This window comes from Hydractinia symbiolongicarpus, chromosome 1 (genome assembly GCF_029227915.1).
Source record: "Hydractinia symbiolongicarpus strain clone_291-10 chromosome 1, HSymV2.1, whole genome shotgun sequence".
NCBI classification, from domain to species: Eukaryota; Metazoa; Cnidaria; class Hydrozoa; order Anthoathecata; family Hydractiniidae; genus Hydractinia; species Hydractinia symbiolongicarpus.
In genome coordinates, this window is record NC_079875.1 from 16,930,928 (window position 1) to 16,951,915 (window position 20,988).

The 20,988-nt window shown below is 34.7% G+C and overlaps 2 protein-coding genes across 4 annotated transcripts in view; one reads left to right on the forward strand and one right to left on the reverse strand.

Annotated features, from left to right (window-relative positions):
- The window catches only part of LOC130643754 (major facilitator superfamily domain-containing protein 12-like), a 29,356-nt gene extending 19,724 nt beyond the window's left edge, over positions 1–9,632 (reverse strand). For all 3 annotated transcript variants that reach the window (XM_057449619.1, XM_057449618.1, XM_057449617.1), the window contains exon 1: positions 9,464–9,632. The gene's annotated coding sequence lies outside the window, so the exon portion shown is untranslated. The remainder of the gene's footprint in view (positions 1–9,463) is intronic.
- A 3,257-nt stretch (positions 9,633–12,889) lies between these two features.
- Positions 12,890–20,550, forward strand: LOC130643806 (pituitary tumor-transforming gene 1 protein-interacting protein-like). The gene is made up of 3 exons (XM_057449621.1): positions 12,890–13,198; positions 18,048–18,210; positions 18,619–20,550. The coding sequence occupies exons 1-3, from the start codon at positions 13,010–13,012 to the stop codon at positions 18,867–18,869; spliced, it is 603 nt and encodes a 200-aa protein (XP_057305604.1). The 5' UTR covers positions 12,890–13,009; the 3' UTR covers positions 18,870–20,550.
- The last annotated feature ends 438 nt before the right edge of the window (positions 20,551–20,988 follow it).

Here is a 20,988-nt window from a genome sequence, read left to right on the forward strand (position 1 = left end):
ATAGACTTTAACTATATTCGGCAGAACTAATTAATTATTTATGAATTTATTTTAAAGAGAAATTGTTGAGGCTAAATATTTTTGGTGAAAGATAATCGTGACAAGTGTGTTATAACAGAAAAAAATGAATATATAGTCTGATAACAATCTTTCGTAACTAATTATGTAAAAAAAAAATCCAATTTTTAAAAGGGTTACTGCCACCTTTAGAGGTATACTAGCAGAACCTAGACTTTTACTTTCCAAACCTTGAATAATATCAAGCACCTCCTGTGAAGTAACGTTGGATAACAAAAATTCATTGTCTTGTCTATTTTTAAAGAACTTGTCAGGCGAGATGTTCTTTTAGGAATACTTTTATCTAAATTAGGACCAACATTCATGAAAAAGTCGTTCACATGATTTGCTTTCATTTTTGGATCATTGATAATCAAACCAATGACAAGTTGAGAAATGCGTTGGTTTGAGTTGTTTGTTGTGTTGATTAAATAGAGAATACCTTGCCAATTTTTCTTTATATTATTGCTATGAGTTAGAAAGTAAGAATTTTTTCATAAGTGCATGTCTATCTACAAAGCATTCGAGCTGCCATGAAAAATCATTCATTAAGTTATTGCCTATCGACTTTGGCATTTGGGTGGCAGGGAAAAAGATTGGGTGCTAGGTGAAGCAAAGTAATTATCAGTTCATTCCTTCAAACAAAGGTATTCTTGACTTTTAATGAATTCAATTAGGTCAGAAGGCATCAACCTACACTCGATAATAGTTTATAACTCCAACGATGTACCCTTTAGAAGAAATCCACAGTGAAAACATTTCTTCACCAAATCCTAGCCTCTTTTTTCCTGCCACAGAAAAGCCAGAGCCAAGGAACGTAAACAAATGACGTCATGCTGGAATTCATCTATAATTTTTTTCACAATACCTATGCACTTTACAAGGAGGACCACATGCAATATGACAAGTGAAACGAATTTTATAGAATTTAAAAGTAGAATTTTAAAGTGTGTGTTAAGTTATTTATTATTGTTTTTGTTTCTGATTTTGTAATCTAATGGTCGATGACTGTATGCGCTGAAATGACTGATTTATCTAAATTTTGATGTGTTTCATAACCTTCTTGTGGCAGATTGATGGGTAATGGCAATATACGACATGCTAAATGAAATTATTTTTGTTGATTTAGATGTGTTCCAAAACTAATCTTTTCTACATTTTGTGTAAACTTTTGTTTACGAACCGTATACAATGTATATAATGAAAATAATTATTTTTTTAATTCAAGTTTATTCTTTGCTTATTGATTTTTTGACATTTAGGTTCAAAATTGTTGGTAAAGGGTAGTATGGATCATCATAGTAAAAAAGAAAAATTTTCGTGTTCCTAATTGGTTGACATTTACATTTCGTGTAAACTTTGTGGGCGAGAATGGTATGCAACTGACTGATTTTTGTAGATTTACATTTATTGTTTTCTTATTTATGGCTTTTTCATATTTTTGTATAAGCTTTTAAGGGAAAGACAATATTTAAAATGTGTAAAGAACTTATTTTTGTTGATTTGTGCTAACTCTTGCAAGCCAACTTTTTGACATTCCAGAATAAAATACTGAGGGTTTTTAACATAATCACAAGATGTACATATTTGAGATGCGTTGTTTCTTACATTGTTATTATCCGTGTTGTGACTGTTGGTGTTCTTACTGTCGGTTTTGTGAGTATTGGTGTGGTGAGTGTCGATGTTGTGAGTATGGTTGTTGTGACCTTTTATCAACTAAATTTTGCACGTTGCAACGAAAAAATAACGATGGCGAATTCTTGTAGATTGTCCAACGAGCTGATAATAGCTCTATTTAATAATAGCCGTCGTCTGTCTTCGTGTGTGCGAAAACCGCGTCCTGTTGATAATCGAACCATTGACATCGAATGAGATTTGGAAACGAAGTAGTTTTGTAAATGGTCACTTTTTTAAAGCCAGGGTGTGTTTCAAAAATGTCTCTGTACTTTTCACAAGTTAAAAAGTTCTAAATTATTTTTATGTCATTTGATATGTGTTTAAAAATGCCTATTAGTGATGTATGAATGAATAAATTTTGATTAACTATCGCTGAAAAAATCGTTTAAAAAAACCATGCTCAAAAGGTATACCGTCACCTTAAGGACATGCTCCATATAAAAAAAATCGTCTAAATTTTGTCTAGGATGTCGGTAGACACAACCACAAATAATGTTTTTATTTGTTTTGTTAGAGATCTCAATCCAAGTACTCTGGAACTGATCAGATTTAGCTCCAAGGTCATGTCTTGTAAAAGGTTTTTAAAGACTATTAACAAAAAAGAGTGTACCACCTTTAGCTTTGTTTGTTGGTGTAGGAAATATGTCACAACTGGCAATGGAAATGTTGGAAATCCATCATTTTGCTCAGATGTTTCTGAGATTGTAATGATATCAAGAAGTGACAGTCAGATAAAAATTTTACACACCAAAGGCAATACCAGCAGTGATTGTCAAGCTCATTTGTGGTTAGATCATTTTAGGTTGTTGGTGATGTCCCATCACATGTAATGTGACACCATTTATCATAAAGGTCACACTAAATAGCTTTTTGATTACACAAAACATTTTTGTTGCAAACACTACAAAGCCATTTTAAATTTAGTTGGATTTGGATTTAGGGGAGTGTTGTTAATTAACACCTCTTTGATCCCGTCATTAGTCACACTCAGTTTGAGTTGAGAAGAATTAAAGGGCATTTAACTCAGCTGTTGTAGAAAAGAGAATAAGAACAAGTGAAAAAAGAGGAAGCAAAGAGAACTACACCAAAAAAACAAACCAAAAGCAACTAATTTGGTAACAAAATGTGGAATTGAATTAAAGCTTGCAAAATGTATGCAAAAAACAGTCAAAAAACAAACACGAAACAGAAAAACGCACAAAAAAAGTATGAAACTATGACTGAAAGCAAGGAATATCCGACAAACAGGGGCAGAATAATTCAAAAAGAGTGTAACAGAGTAAGACTAACCTTTTCAGATACAATTTCCACTTGCCTTCGCTAAGTGTGTAGCAAAAAATGTCTACAAAATACCAATAAAATGACACAAAACGGCTTACACGAAAAGATGAAAGAATGGACATTGAGTTCAGATCATTCAATACATTGATCCTCAGTCTTATGAGATCCAAATGGGAAACGGACACATAACATGCCAAAACCAAATTAGCCCTAAAAAGTTGTTTACAATCTCTGCCTCCTAAGGCCCACGATTAGAGGTCCCTAGGTTGTTGTCAAACACGAAAATGACAGCAACAGTTCAAATACAACACAGACGAAAGCAACGAGTTAACAATTAGTGAGGACAAGATAAGCAAAAACACACAAAAAAACGAGAATAGTACTGTTTATATAACAAAATCTGATTGACTATCAAAGAAACCCAAACTCTTACATTTATAGGAAACTTTATTGGACATTTATAGTTGTCAACAATTTGTGTTTGAAACTTTTTATTACATTCCAGAGATTGGTTAACCCTATTCCAACTGGACCAAATGGTCCCCTCTATCAGTTTTTTTTTGCATAACTTTTCATCCGATTATGATATGAGGATCTAAATATGGCAAATATTTTTTTTGAAAAATATATGCTCACCTTCAGCATTCATTCATTTTATTGACATTGTCAAAATCCAAAAAATAAGATATTTCATAAACTTCAAACAGAATGCAAAAGTTCCCTCTGGAACAAAAGTAATTAAATTTTAAGCAGATAGCTGCATTTTTAACAAATTCCAAGCAAAAATTTATTGCTGGCATTTTGTTTCTTTTATGACGTACTACAGTACTGTGAAAAGGTTTGTTAACATCATGTTCGTGTTACAAGCGTGGTGCACACGAACCACGATAAAATCGTGGTCTTTATGTATAACAAACATTCAAGTATTCTATTGTGGCCACCACGCTAATATTATTATCTCCACGAAGGATCGTTTGTCCCACGATTATTTTCGCAAGCTCCACGATTTTTATAGCCAGTATAATTTAATTTTTTTTCTTTTCAAAAAATTCTTTCATTAAAGTTAATTTGTTTGTTTCAGGTTTTATCAAGTTAAAAAAGCATATTCGTAGTTTTTGCTTGGTGTATACTTTTACGTTATGGACGCGATTGTATTTTTACGAAATGTCATTTGTCTAGAAAAGTTAAATTTGTCTGCGCTGATAGAAATGCTTTTTAGATTGCATTTTAAAAGTTTCAAAACGAAAAGCGGCGTTAGAAATGTTTTTTAAGATCGCATTTTAAAATTTTATAAACGAAAAGCGGCGATAGAAATGTTTTTTTAGATTGCATTTTAAAAGTTTATAAAAGAAAAGCGGCGATAGAAATGTTTTTTTACATCGTAATTTTGATTCACGAACAATTAAAATCTATTATGTAGCTAGCTTTATGACAACAAATTAAAACAACAAGTTAATTTATTTTTTTGCCGTCGGTTTTAATTTAATTGATAAACTAATACTGTTTTTGTTGTTTTACAATAAAAGTTATTTAATGTGGACACCACAGTGTAATGTTTATTTTTTGTTCGTGTAGTCCATGAAACATGATTGTATAGTCCATGATTGTTAAAAAAACGCATTGCAGGCTATCGTGGGTCCTGCGTAACATAAAATAAACACAAACCACGATGTTAACAAACCTTTCACAGTACTGTATAAATGTGCCAAGTTTGATTCAATTTGAACAACCCTTTGAAAAGTGGATTCCGTTAGCTAGTTATATGGCTATAACTAGGCTAGCTACACCTCAAGGCTGATTAGTGGTTATACAGTCAGGGTAAACACTTAATTAGGCCACAGTAGGCTAATTAGGGTATACAACCTATTTAGGGGACTCATTGTAGCCTAGGCGATATGTAACCTAGTTAAGACATTACAATATTTAAAGGCTTTTCAAACACACCTAAGACAAAATCGCAAAAAATCTTTGTTCAGTAGGGATAGTCTATGCAACCATGATTCCAAAATTGTCACTCGTGCCTCGATATGTTCGCGCAATTAAGAATTATGTTAAAATGAAATATATAACCTAATTAGGTTAAGTGTCGCCTATTTAGGTGACATTTTCATCCACCATATTTATTTTTTCCCTGCGGCGTGAATGGCTGAAATCCATTATTTAAAACAACAAATGGGGTCACACGAGGTTTGGGCCTTAAGTTACCAATGCAAATCATCATCATCATTCTTGGCTTAGCGTCCGTTTTCCATGCTAGCATGGGTTGGACGGGGTATATTAATGACCCTCTTCCAATCTGATCTAGACTGTGTTAGATCTAAACTCAAATTCCTCTGTATCAAGTCTGTCCTTATAACCTCATGCCAAGTCTTTCTCGGTCTGCCTCTGGGCTTTGCCCCAGGAACTATCAAGTCCCTACACTTTCTTACCCAATTATCCTCCTCCATTCTTTCCAAGCGCCCCTGCCAATTCAATCTTCTTATCTGGATAACATCTTTAATTCTACGGAGACTTAGCATGCTTAGCTCATCTGAACTCTTTCTGTCTCTCAGACTGGCGTTACACATCCACCTAACCATTCTCATATCATTCCTTTATAAACAGTCAAGATCTTCCTGCTTCACTGCCCATGTCTCACTACCGTACAACATAACACTTCTTACACAGGCCTCATACAACCTACCTTTTACCTCAATTGACAGCACTCTACTAGTCAACAAAGGAAGTAACTCTCTGAACTTTTTCCCAGCAGAACCTATCCTGCAAGTAACACTTCTTCCAACACCCCCTTCACTGCCCAACATATCACCTAAGTAACAAAAGTTCTCAACTATCTCTAACGAGCCACTGTTGTACATCATTAAAGCTGGAAATACTTCATTCTCTATAATCTCACCTTTGCAACTCTTGCATACAAACTGAATGTCAGCTCTTAACCTTCCTCTAATACTACAGTACTGTGAAAAGGTTTGTTAACATCGTGGTTCGTGTTTATTTCATGTTACGCACGAACCACAATAGCCCACGATACGTATTTTTTTAAAAATCGTGGACCTCACGATCATGTTTCGTGGACTACACGAACGAAAATTAAATATTACATCGTGGCTTCCACGATAGATAACTTCTATTGTAAAACAACAAAGACCGTATTAGTTTATCAATTAAATTAAAAACCGACAGCAAAAAAATAAATTAACATTTTTTTGTTTTAATTTGTTGTTATAAGGCTAGCTATATAAAAGATTTTAATCCTTCGTGAATCAAGCGCCGTCCATAGGGTATTAAATAAAACTGTAAAATTTTAAATAATTCTTTCACAAATTTATTTCTATTTTTTTTTTAAAAACGCATCTCTGTTCTAAATAAATGTTATAAAGGTTGTTTCATTTTAGTGTTACTCATCGTCACAAGCATGGTATATACAATCAAGCAACTTTATTTCATGAATTTAAATTTTAAGCTCAAATGAAAAAAAATTTATACGACTATACGTTCTTATAACAATACGGAAGTTTTTACGCAGAATATCCACTTCTTTTCCCATGGTTGCGCTTCAAAAAATATGAAAGTCAAGATACTTGTTCTTACGGTTTTTAAACATATATACCTTACTGTCGCTAACGCTTTATTACTTGGTGAAACAGGTCTAATATTATCTGGCGATTTCTGGTTATTATACATTTTTTTTAAAAGAGCGAGGTTAGTATTTTTTTTACACTTTCTTTTTCCACGCCAGGGCTTCAACCCTGGGGGCGAGTTGATTTTTTTAAAGTTTTTTATAAGAGTTTTTTCGTAACCCTTTCTCAGCCTTAAATTTCCTTATTTGTTTTCTTCCAAAATATTAAAATTTTTAAATAGATTGTTAAAATTATACTATTAAAAATCTGTTCGTAAAAAGTAAAATAATAGATTCAGAAATAAAGTCGCATTGAACTGCTGATCACGTTCTTATGAACTATTTTTTTATAACAACAAAATACCTGCATCAGGTTTTACGTTCATAAAAAGTCCACGTGGCTTCTGTTATTGAATAATTAATTATTAATGATGTGAAGTTTCGAAGCATTTTCTGTACAAATAAAATAGACAAAAATGACCTTTTGATCATTAAAAAAATGTTTGAAAATAATATTTCTTTCATGAATTTTAGACTCATATTGCGCGGGATTTTAGGCTGAGCATGTTCTTATAAACAAATTTTTATTAAGAAATAATGTGTCTAATTTTACGTTCATAAAAAGTTCACGTAGCTTCTGTTATTGAATAATAGGTCATTCTTTTTTGTTTAAGATTTATTATTCGCTGTCTGAAATATTTTGGAAGCACCATGTCTTGATTTGTAAATTGTATAAATGGTTTCGCCAAACAGAGCATCCATATTTAACTTTTTTTTTCAAAGAGAAACTAATTGCTCAGCTGACTTTTAAAGACGCCGACAAAATTAGAGAAAGATACATCGGCAAAATAGATAAGACATAAAAGAAAGAAAAACTCAATGACCAAATACGCTTTTAAAATCTACTTTAATTTAATGACTGTTAAATATTTTGCATATATTTTCGGTTCAACGTTTTCTTGAACAGAGTTCTTTTGGCAAAAAAATATCGGCAAAACAATGAGATGTGTTTGAGACAGGCGTTATTGAAGTTTTAAAAACTGAAATTAAATTATGGTCAGACAAATTTAACTTTTCTTTACAAAATAACATTTCGTACAAAACATTTAATTGCGTCCGTTCGTAAAACTCAATAAAACAAATTACCGACGCTTTTGAAAAGAAAAAAAATTAAATCTATATAATTCGTGGAGCTCGCGAAAAAGATCGTGGGACACACGATCCTTCGTGGAGATAATTATATTAGCGTGGTGGCCACGATAGAATGTTTGAATATTTGTTATACACGAAGACCACGATTTTATCGTGGTTGGTGTGCACCACGCTCATTACACGAACACGATGTTAACAAACCTTTTCACAGTACTGTACTGCACTTCTTATGTACCCAATGCTTGCAAGTCAGACAAAAAATTGAGTTACAACCAACCCCTTTCCTGCAAACTCCACAAGGCCACTTTCCAACTACAAGGTCACACTTGGCTGCAATGCTACTAATCATGACTTTAGACTTTGCTGTGTTTACCTTTAGCCCTTTCTCTTCTAGTCCTTTCTTCCACTTCTCAAACTTTTCAACTAATTCTTCCATCGACTCTGCTATGAGAACCAAATCATCTGCATACAATAACTCCCATGGACAACCTGTTCTGAACTCCATCGACAGCGCTTCTAAGACTAGAACAAACAACAAAGGACTAAGTACAGAACCCTGATGTACACCAACATTTACACTAAATTCATCACTAAGTGAATCGTTAATCCTGACACGACTTCTAGCATTGCTGTACATAGACTGTACCATCGTAACTAGCCACTCATCCACACCTAATTTTCTCATAGCCCACAATGCAAATAAGACAATAATTGGTCAAAATTATCTGCAAAGTGGACAGATTTGATTCACATGAAAATTGTAGTGCGAAACGCAATGATTTCGACGTATTTACAACGGAAAGTTTTCGTTCGCCTAGTTAGACTACAGGTAGCCTAATTAAACTACATCACGTCGCCTAACTAAATGACTCGCCTAATTAGGTCATGCCGCCTAATTAGGTGTTTACCCTGACTGTTATAGCTCTCGTACTTTGTGCGGGAGACCAGGGTTTGATTGCTCTTGACGGCGATTCAACATGGGCGACTGAATGTTACCATAGCCCGGATTAACCCAAGCCATGTGAGGGAAATTGGGAAGATGGCTCCAGGTGTGGGCTGTTGGATGTTGCCGGGAGTTGTCTAGTAGAGGCGCCGTAGATTAGTGGTTATAGCTTTCGTACTCTGTGCGGGAGACCGAGGTTCGATTCCTCTTGACGGCGATTCAACATGTGCAAGTGAATGTTACCATAGCCCCGGGTTAACCCAAGCCATGTGAGGGAAATTGGGGAGATGGCACACTGTGTGTGGGCCGTTGGATGTTGCCGGGAGTTGTCTAGTAGAGCGTGGGCCCTAGTAATTGGGTCTGCGTAGCTCAAAATGAGCATTAAATACTCTAGGACTCTCCATCTAAGCCATGGCCCCTCCTGGAAATAATAGACAGGGTATATCCCTCGATATTTGTGAGGCTAGCCATGTAAAATATGCACATCTAGAGCGCTGGCCCTAATAATTGGGACTGGGTAGCTCAAAACGAGCATTAAATACTCTAGAACTCTTCATCTAAGCCATGGCCCTTCTTGGAAATAATAGACAGGGTATATCCCTCAATATTAGTGAGGTTAGCCATGTAAAATATGCACATATATCTATCTACCTAGTAGAGCTAGCTAGCTAGAGCTAGCTAGCTACCTAAAAAAATTATATTCTTTTAAATAATGTTTAAAAATAATATAATACCTTTTTGCTACACCAGTATTGTTTTCAAAACGAAAGTGGGAAACGAACACCCATGCTATTTGTTTTGTGCTTTAACTTTTTGGACATAACTGGTTACCTTTTTTTTTTTGCCATAAAGCACATGACATGTTTATTTTGATTTATTTCAGCAACAACCGACTAGGACCGTCGTCCCACACAAAGTGGGGCGCTTTCACTTAGTAGAACACTTAAACATATTCCAAGTAGGGAAAAACTATTCAAAGTAAAATAATATTTCTATCAAGATTTCATATTTTATACAAATAGTACAAAAGGAGGGCAACAGGAGGGCTTCGTGTTCATTGGTTGATTTTAATCTTTGTTTGCTTTGAGAAATTTGTTTTTTAATTGGTGGATTTGAATTTTAGGCTAGCCGCAAACTTTTTTGATATTTTGAATAAGCAACTAAATTTTGTTTCATGTCTATCCACTTTTTTGAAATTATGAATAGGCAAGAGCAACAGGACTAATGGGCTTCCGTAACTAACAAACATGTTGGTCCCGTTTGTCAAAACAAGTTGGCACAACATGCTGGAAACCCGAAAATTTTTTGCACATGATCAAGAATTTTATCATTTTGTGTCGATTCGAATTTTAAAACAATGTTGGCACCGTTTGCGCTTTGCGTCAACATGTTCACGCAACATTGGTGAATTTCGTGGCCCAAAACTATGGAGCATGCTTCTAAACGATGAGATAAAAAGCATTCCATCTACAAAACAATTTAAAATTGCACTAAGAAATCAGCTGTTACGAAGTAATAACGAACAAGTCTTCTTCTGAAACAACACTACGTGTGATAATTAAACGCTTTCTTTTATTTAACATAACATTTAATATCTTATTAAGTTTTTAATTATCAATTTTTATTTGACGCTCTTTTTAATGACGGCTATGTAAGGTGTGAGATGATAAGACTGCATAGTCTTCTACTTACTCCTGCCATTTTATTCTACGTACGTGATACAGTTATGTATATATATATATATATCCCAATGTAGAAATTTATGCTTGTACTTATGTGTATGTAGAACTTGTATCTGTAATTTTGAAATGGTTGTATGTAAATTTCTTTTGGCGAAAAAAAATAAATAAATAATTGATTAACAATGTCGATAAATTTAAAGAAACACTAGAAAATTAGGATGACGATGAAAACGGCTTTGGTCACTTCCTAAAGGCCCTTTGACGAAACGCAAAAGGAAAGTCTCTCAGGAGAAACAAACTTTTTATTTCAAAATGTATCGATATCCTTGATAAACCCAAAGAACAAGTACAAGAAGGTAACCCTAGACATACTTCGCATAAGTCCCTAAGCGTTGTATGTATCTGCACAACTGTAGCAGTTGGACACAAGAAGACCTCATATCTCCATCGTTACAGGTTAGACAAACAACAAACTTTATACCAGGTCTATACACAATTAGCGATACATACGATATGTTTTAGGCTTTTTCCCACTGCCATTCCACTCTGTCTTTGTTAATAAAATAGTCAGTAAATATTTCCCTCACTACCTTTGCGCGCCTAGAAATTTCACTTCAAACTTGGTTGAAATTGTAAAAATGCAGGAGGGTTGGATTTAAATTTCAGCAAAAAAATGTGCAAAACTAAGGCAAAAGTTGTGACATTGGTAGCCTTCTTAAGAGGCAAGTTTAAAACATTACAAAATGCTCCCCATCTGTTCGCCCGAATTCCGAACAAATTTTCTGAAATACGTCGCGCTTGACTGTGGCGATAGTTGTGGACTCTTTTTTTTCTGGAGTAAGATACTTTTACGGGTATAGCTTCATCATATTCCTTTTCAACACCCAGGTGTCAACTCCCACAAACACAAAAGGTTCGACATACTGTTAGCCTTGTGATAGAGCGTTTGCTTCCAGTGCGGGATGTCTTGGGTTCATTGCTCTTGATTTTTTCCCGTAAATCAGAATTAATCTTAACGCCTGAATCATTCATGTGACCGTTGCTAACGTTATCTGCATACCAGCATTCATATTCTGGTCCTGCAACAGCCAACAAAATAACAGAAAAGTTTTTTTTGTAGTTGATAAATTCGGAATATTTTCCTGGCGGAAGGTTACAACAATATGTTGGCCGTCCATCACAGCGCCAATACAATTGGGAAAATTCCACTTAGAGTAGATATTTTATGAAATTTCAAGCCATTCCTTCTATACGAGAGGATGGTGTTCGTATAAAATCCTTCCAAATATAAGGCGCTATCGCTTTGAAACTTGTAGAATTGTGTTTGAGATAGTTCTTTTGGAAATCTGAAATTGGTAGCACAGGGGCGAAATTTCTCTCTCTTTGTTAAAAAGCGAATGGAAATCTGAAATTGGTAGCACAGGGGCGAATTTTCTCTCTCTTTGTTAAAAAGCGAATGGTCAAAACGAATCTTTCTTGGGCATGAATTACTTTTTTTGAGAGATGATGTATGACTCGACATATTTTAAAACTTCCTTAAAACTTTCATAATCCATTCTCATTATTCTTTTGTATGTTCCGTATGTTCTGCACTCAATTCATTAAAAAGGTTTTTAAATAGTCTATATTGTTCTTTTTTTTATCCAATCTCTTTTTTTCCGCGACTATTACCTTTTTCATCGTCAGCGATGAATGCTCAAAGCAAGTAAGCAGTTCATCTCACTTGTTGCTTTAACATTGCTTTAAATGAATGTTGTTATTGAAATGTTGCTGAAGGGGTTGCAAACCGCGTCAACATGAGCTTTAAGGGTTTGCTTTGACACATTCGTTTTTGCGTTTAAGCTTTCGTAAGAGAGAAATTTAAATTTAATATTCACTCGATAGGCATTTTATCATAGCCGGATTTCACGTTCTTTTGCAACATTTTTTATCGGGACGGTGATGTATATCAAAAAAATACAAACTGCTCTATTTGATTTTTTGTTCTTTTTTATAAGGCGTCTACATTATATAATTATAAAACTTGTTGTGCTAAATTTTTAACACGTTTTCATTTGGCCTTGAGTGTTCTCAATGCCAGTAATTATTTACACATGCCCCATATGGGGCAAAGACAATTAAAGTCGGTGACAGTAGCTAAATAATTGACCGATTATGCATAGGACAAGTCTTTCATTTTTGTGTGTTCTCATGAGATTGTGCTTTAATATCAGCATAACCTGCTTCTTTGAAATGGAAAACGAGAAAACGTACATTCAGGACCAATTCCTTTAAGGGTTAAAAGATATTTTTATTGTCTTGTTATTCTTATTTTCTTTATGTCTTTTGTGGAAAAAAATTAATGGTAAAATCTCAATTTTTGAATACAATAATAGAGAGGTTTCTTCACTGGATTCGGCACCAAGGTACTGGGTCTCGGTATTGATGTCAGGGTATCGGGTATTGGGGTATTGGGTATCACACCTAGGGTATCGGGTCTCATTTTTTTTTATATGACCAAACAGAGAGCGGAAAGGAAGCTTAAAAAAGTTAGAAAAACAAAAGTAAAGTGCTAAGCTAACTTACAGAAGAGAATTAAAATTATTGTGGTTAAACATTATGATTTTGAAAATGGAGAAAATAATTATGATATTTGTACTCCTCAAATTATCTATCGTATATTCATCAAATACTACTCAGACAACAATAACATCGCCGTTGACAGCAAAAACACAAAACGCAACTTCAACTATCAAGAAGACACCGACGGAACCTGTACCAACAACGAGCCAACAGCCAACAAAAGCGGTATGTAGTTAAGCTGAAAGCAGTTGGCTTATTTTATTTATTTTATCTTTGGCGTCGTAGTTTAGTCGTTATTACTCTTGTACTTTGTGCACGAGACCGGGGTTCGATTCCCCTTGGCGGCGATATTCAATATGAGCAATTGAATATTACCATACCCCTGGGTTAACCCAAGCCCTGTGAGGGAAATTGGGGAGATGGCGCACTGTGTGGACTGTTGGATGTTGCAGGGAGTTGTCTGGCAGAGCGCTGACTCTAATTGAGTTTGCATAGCTCAAAGAGAGAAATAAATACTTAAATACATAAATACTACAATAATACCCCATCAAAGCCATAGCCGCTCCCGGAAATAATAGACAGCGTTTATCCCTCGATATTTGTGAGGCTAGCCATGTAAAATATGCACATCTATCTATCTATTTATTTAATCTCTTGTATGTAAATGCGTATGTTGTGTGATACAACAATACGTATATATGTTCTGCCCTGATTATGAACTCTGCCCGTATTATGTACGGCAGCTTGCCCCATTTATAAAAACAGGGCAGGAAATATATAATCAGGATTGGCCGGTATGTGTACAACACTTTTTCTATTATTTGGCATTTATAGAACACACATAATCGGGGGAGGTTGGCTTATGTGCGACCCTTTTTTTCGTTATTTCTCACTTTTAGAACGTACATAATCAGGGCTGAGCGACTTTTATATCATTCGTCATCACTTCTGATAAGCAATAGCCTTGGTGGCAAAACTGTTATTGTTCTCAAATGAAACGAAATTTCGTGGAAACTAAATTTTGGGATTCGCAAGTTTAATAACTTTCACCAAACTTAATTCCTGCAAAACAAATACTTTTGATCATCCCCAGAATAAAAATGAGCCCACCCATCCGCACAAGGGTGCCAAAATAAGCCGCATAAGACGTAAAAAATGCAGGAGTTTTCAGGCGCGTTCGGCGCTTTGAAAAATTTTAAGTATTCAAAAAACCCGCATAGGCCTGAAAAATGCCCGAAAAAAAAGAAATCAGACACAATATGATTCTAAAAACTATAAAAATTAAAATAAACTTTCTAGGTGGTAGCGACGTTCTTAAAAGAACCGTTTTTGATGGTTTTTGATAAACCTTTATAACTTCTCTCTCTCCAAGCGCCTTCTTTCCAACTATCGTCCGCATGGTATGTTACAAGGAATTGTATTTTGGGAATGCTACGGGTGAGCTTTGGAAAGTGCTTTGATTCAAATAGTCACCCGAACCCGCCCATATATATGGAAGCGTTTGTGGCTTATCGGCACCTTCTTCCATCCGCAAAATCTAGTTTCGTGAAATTTAGTTACTTCAAAGTATATTATGTTGAAATCTACTCACAAGAGGAGTTTATACGAAGAATTACGTTGAGATTTTTTTTCGCTATGCCTAATTTCAATGCCGTTTTATGCTGCAGAAAAAAATTATGTCTAGACTTTTTTCTTTCACCATGCCTAGTCAATTTTTTTATTCACAAAAGTTTGAAGAAAATGCCATTCACTATGATGTGTTATACTTTGAATACTAATTCTCTCAGTTAAAATGTCAGGCGGTACTGTCCCGACCCGACTACAGATGACAGTCCAACTTTGACGTGGGACTGGCCTGTCAGTTCACAGTTGGGACCAAATTAAAATCTTTGAGAAAGTTGTAAGAAATAGAATTATTACTTTCCTAGACACACATAACATCTTTAATCCAACTCAGCATGGTTTCGTGCATACAGATCGTGTTTAAGCCAACTACTCGACCATTACAACACAATTATCACATCACTTTGCGAAGGTGAAAATGTAGATTTAATTTATCCTGACTTTGCAAAGGCTTTCGACAAAGTTGATATCAACATAACTCGGCATATACAAGCAAAAGTGTTAGACTGGATAACAGCATTCATAAAAAATGGACTCAAATGGTCTGTGTAAGTGGTAGCATCTCTTTACCAGTGCATGTTCTGTCTTGTGTTCCACAGGGAAGTGTCTTAGGTCCTCCTCTCCCTATCATTCTTATGTATGATATCAATAAAAGCATTCATCAAAGCACACTTCTTTTAAGTTTTGCGGATGACACACGCTTCCTGCAAGAAATACTAACCCTTAGCGACTCAGAGACTCTTCAAATGTCATTGAACCATGTTTATGCCTGGGCATATCACAACAATTTGTTTTTAAATAAAACAAAATTTGAATTATTACAAGACGGTAAAAACCATTAACTGAAGCAAGTCACCATCCCGAGAAACCCTAACAACCAAGAATTATGTTAAGGACTAAGGAGTATTCCTGAGCACTGACTGTACTTTCATGATGCATAGCAACATTGTTATAGAAAAAGAAAAGCGATTTTCAAGCTGGATCCTTCAAGTGTTTTAATCAAGAAACCAGTTGTAATGCTTACACTATGGAGGTCACTAGTTGTACCCCATCTAGAATATTGCTTGTAGTTATGGTCACCTTCTTTGAAGTACCATGTGAGATCACTCCAATCAGTACAATCAACTTTTTGCCCAAAATTTATGGCTCTGATAGAAAAAATTACTGGAATAATTTAAAGTCTCACAGAATATACTCATTACAACAAAGAATAGATAGATACCAAATTATTTACTTGTGGAAAATACTAGAAGGCTTTGTACCAAATTTCCTTCTTCACCCTGTTTTATGCCACACAACACCACGTAAAGGAAGACTTCGCAAACTCCCAGAAGTCATGTCATCTGCCAGCAAAAGTCACTTCTCCCTTCTGCACTCATCCTTTATCAAGCACTTTAGATATCTTTCCAAAACGGTTAGTGACCTAACTGGATGCACAGTAGGAAAGTTCAAAACTTATCTTGACAATATTTTCCGGACTATACCTGATGAGCACCTGATGATGCAACAAAATCAAGACCTAAACAACAGTCTTCTGACAGTACTTAAAAATGCTGCATCTATTCCACTACCTCTTTTAGTTATTGGAGCAGCACAAGAAGACACAGTTGAGGTTATCAGAGGTATCAGAAGTATAAGTAAGACAAACCCCTTTTATAAAACTGCTTATTAATGGATGCTCTAAAAAATCGTAACCACTGATAAGTCTTTAATACACTGGGTATATGACAACCAAACATTATGTGTTCTATCGAAATTCCATATTTCAACAACTAACTTATTACAAACAATGGAGTGACACCCCCCCCCCCCCCCCCATCTTTGTTATGTATACCACTGTTATCCAATCTCAACTGTACATATCTATTGTCTTATTTTCAAAAAGGCTTTAAGTATAAGAAATCTATAGTATTGATATGCTCTGGCAACTCTCCCTCAGACCAACGTCTGCCTATTTCAGAGTTTTCATTAGTCCCACCCTGCCCTGAAGACCAGCATCAGAGGATAAAATTAGATTAAATTTCGGCAATTGTATAGGTCTGTTAAACTGAGCCACTGTGAGCAGCCATAGAAAACTCTAACAGACCTTTAAATCAAAATTCCACATGGCCTTAAGACGTAGGTTCTTATCTGTTTCTAAAAACCTATAATGTAAGTTGCCATACTTTACAGCATCAAAGGAAGAAATTAATGTTCCAAAAACCCTTAAAACAAACCTGAGCTGTAGGGTGAGGCGTGCACAACAAGTCCTTACATGGAGTCTTTAGTTTTATGACCCTTTCCTTGATTAAGGCTGTTGTCATCTGAGCGGATTTTAACACAAACCCTAAAAACACTATACATTGGGTAGGTACTAGAACTGACTTGTTTGGATGTACAGTAAGTCCTAAGCTTCTTAGTACTTTAAAGGGTACTTCGACAACTTGAAGATCCTAACAGCTGCACCAAACCCAAAGGATAAAGCTAAAAATAGTAAGAGCTTCCATTTTAAATAGCGTTATCTGACATATCTATTTACCTGTTTAAGGTTGATAATCATTCTTGTCCCTCTTTTTTAGGGACACTAAATATATGCCTAAAAGAAAACAGTTATTTGCTGCTTGTATCTGATTGATTACCTTTTTTAGTAAAAGTTGTTGAATTTCCTTACTTATAGTTATACAATCCTTTAGTGAAAACTTCACTGAGTGGTAAGATGAGACTAGGTCACTAATAAATTCGATGTATTTTAACTGATTATACTTCATCAGGAGGAATATCTGTTTGTACTTTTAAAGTTATTTTCTTGCAATGATTTGATTATTTTGTCCAAATCATCTCCAAACAGCAACAAGTCTTTCTTTAGACACATCCTCCGCTAATCTTTTTAGGTGAGGCATTACACCGATTAACCCTACACTTCTATACTGATTTAGCTGCTGGTTTGATTCCATACAGGCATAAAAGATAGGCCTCTATTATTTTTAATCATTTGTGAAATCTTTAACAACATCTAAATTTAGTTTTGTGTAAATTCACAAATTTCTAGTTTTCTAAACTCTTTTTTAAGTGAAAAGTAGCAGAACAATTCTGTTGATGAAGCATTATGCATGAATATGTTATACTTTGGAAAGGTGCAGTGTCAGAACCCAGAACCACATGACAATGAGACTAAAGAGCTTTTGACAGGCCACCAAAGCACAAACTAAGGAGAGCCTGGGTGGGGAAAGATGGGGCAAGCACTACGACTAAAAGGCATGGTTGGCACAATCCCCATCTTGCCCAGCTTATAATGTATAAACAAGACCTAACCAATCTGGTCTAAACAATAGACCTATAGTTTTTAACCTAAATTCTCAACCTGATATTCTTACGAAAGAAAAATTGTGTGTTTACATAAATAACTTATCAACTTTTTCCAGAATAATTCTGTGCTGTCCACATTTACATGGTAGGGCTTATTTTAATTTAGCCACTCAATTGCTCAGCATTCGCTGAGTGCTCTACTTGTACGAAAGATTCTCATTGCTATTGGTGTAGCCCATCTGGACAATGCTTACAATACCCAAAAGGAAAGATTATCCCGAAGGGTTGTTCTGGAAATAAATGGTACTGGAAGCAGTGTGTTATTCCAGGTATGTAACAGCCTTAAATTTAAAGTAAGCTTTCGTTTTCCCGGTGTCAGCTTTTTTGCGTATTGTCCTGGTTTATACATTTAATAATAACAATGGACTGTTTTCCTGTATAAGCAGTCTACATTCTTGATTTCTACAGAGTAACTTTTAAACTTCTAAAAGGTCACTAAAAGCAATAGAATTAGTGTGCCAGGTATCAAAATGTCAAGAAATTTTAAAACACTTGACGTGACTGTTATTTTCTTTATAAAGGTAATTTTTTACTTAAAAACGAAATGAAACGAATCGAAACGGACAATTGTGATTTTTAGAACACGATGGGTTGTAATAATGTCAAAAATATTTATTCAACAGTCTCAGCAGGCAACTCAATAGTGGTCAATAAATCTGTCTCTTAATCTCTTACAGGTTATGTTTTGATCATCGTTGTGCCCTCCCTCGGAGGTTTGATCCTTCTCCTCTGTGGTTGCTGCATCTATTGTAAGTGTTGTCGAACATCAAGCAAAAGCTGGAAAAAAGAGGAGGAACGAATAACTCAAAGGAGAAAGGATCGTCAGCTCCGAAATGACGATAAGAAAGCCGAGCGACAAAAACGTGCAGATGCTTTGAGAATGAAGTATGGCTTGTTGAAGTCGGATGATGAGGAGCCGCTTATTTAAACGAAGACCTTTATCCTTTATTTTTTTTCTAAACAAACCGTTTTTATTTTTTTATTTTATAATATTTTTTTCTGATAAGATTCTGATAAGAGCTCAGAAAGTTTCAAAATTAAGATTACTTTATGAATAGACTTATGTAATCTGTTGTTGTACGTTAGATTTCAATTCAGATCTTAACTTTAATTTGGAGCAGACTTCAGAGCAGACTGGATTAAGCACATTTTTTGTTGCTGTTGTTGTTCTTGTTCTTGTTGTTTTGCTGTTGTTGGTGTTGTCCTTGTCCTTACTTAAAACAAAATTCAGTGGTTACTTTCTATTAACGCAGTGATGGCATTTGTATATATTAAGAATCGCTTAGAGCTCAGTATCGTTTTTTAACTTGAAATTTCTTATTTATGTTTTTGTCAGTTTTTGTATCATTTTCATTTGTTATTTCCTTTCATTTGATGCCTAAAACTGAAACTGTTTTTTTTTGTGTCATGATGCTAGATTTTCTTTTAAACTCTTATTTCGCTTTTCTCCTCAAATTTGATCAAGTCACAACACGCTGTCTTTTTTCTGTAAGTTTTCTGTCCAGAACTGTGACAGCCATTTTAGGGAAAAGAAGCTACGGAAACTTCGTTTCAATGAATATGGATTACAGGTTGGAAAAACCGAATTTTCAACAAAATTAACCTTTCTATCTTCTTGTTCCATCTTTGTGTTACACCCTACTATAATAGAAAACCTTGTTTTAAATGTCTTCAGGTTTATTTTGCTCCTTCAACTTATCCGTAAAACATTCGCACAATGTTATTGTGAATTCGAGCTGTACGCTCTGACTATTTTAAGCATACTTTTTTAAAGAACGTTTTAATTAAGGATTCTAAAATCCCAAGCACTGATATTTTTTTAAAAAAACACAATTTTTAGTTTTGATTTAATTTGCACGTTTTTTTATGAGCATCTTGTTTTGAGCTAAAATTCGAATTCGAAATTTTGCGTTTGAGGCTAATATAGCTATGTTGTACTTCTGTGCTTGTGTCCAGTGTGATTGTTATAAATTGTTCAAAATTTTAATCGCAAGTCTTTATGTTTAACATATAACTTAATTTTTTTGCTCTATTTTGCTATATTGTTAAACTCATAAAAAACGTGTATTTTTTTAGTAAAATGTACAGTTATAAATTTTGATTAACTTTGCATGCATGCAACTGATCAAGCAAAAAGCACGCTTTTTTTAATTTGTGTTTGAATAAGCGAGTTTACTTAACGATCAACGTGGGTATGTTATTTGTGGTAGCTGTGGTTATTACTTTATTACGAAATTGAGAGCGGTGATGATGGTAATTTTTGTGTTTTCAGTGAGAAGTTTTATTTTATGTTAGATAAGTTGTGATAACACAGTAAAAGCTCGTTTTCTTTGACTGTATTTTGCGCTATAGCTATGTTGATTAAGTGCGCATGCGCTAACAAAGAGGCTCGTAAGCTTTTTGCGCTATAGTGAAAAAACAGTCAACGGGACGAGAAATTTCATGTTTTGAAGAAAACCTAAAATACTATTGTACTATAACAGAGTTTTCTCATTTTGTGTGTGTACGTGAAAACAGGTGTGTTTCAAGTTTGGTTTTGTTGTGTATGATGGTAAGAATATTTTTTCTCTGTAAACGGAGTTAATAAAAATAATAAGAAAATAGTGAGATATGTGTTGCCTGTTCATCCCCACCAGTTTGTAAAAAGTATTAGTTATCGCGAGCACTAATTTTTGCGAAGCTTTAACTCGAAATTTCGGAAAATGTTTGCAATTTAAAACCCACTCCTAAACGTTCTTTTCCCTTCTAACTCTCTATGCCGTGTCTAACATCTTTGAACGGTGACCAAGAAAGAGAAGATTAAACTTCAGTAGACTTTAGTTATTTTAAAATACAAGAGGCGTTGACGTAAAACATCTTTAAAAAAGAAGATGTAAAGATTTTTTTATTCCGGTTTCAATGCATACGCCGCGTAGTTTTCTTTCATGTTTGCGCGGCTCTCACAAATAGTTTTACGATTAATATCGCATGCAACGCGTGTAGAGCTGTCATCCTTTTCCCATGCAAAGTACTCAAAAATATTCGCTTATCGGTGGTAAATAAAACAA

Coding starts and splice junctions, on each gene's coding strand:
- LOC130643806 (XM_057449621.1), top strand. CDS start 13,010: ATGATTTTGAAAATGGAGAAAATAATTATGATATTTGTACTCCTCAAA. Junction 13,199..18,047: donor GCCAACAGCCAACAAAAGCG/GTATGTAGTTAA, acceptor ATTTTAATTTAG/CCACTCAATTGCTCAGCATT. Junction 18,211..18,618: donor GAAGCAGTGTGTTATTCCAG/GTATGTAACAGC, acceptor AATCTCTTACAG/GTTATGTTTTGATCATCGTT.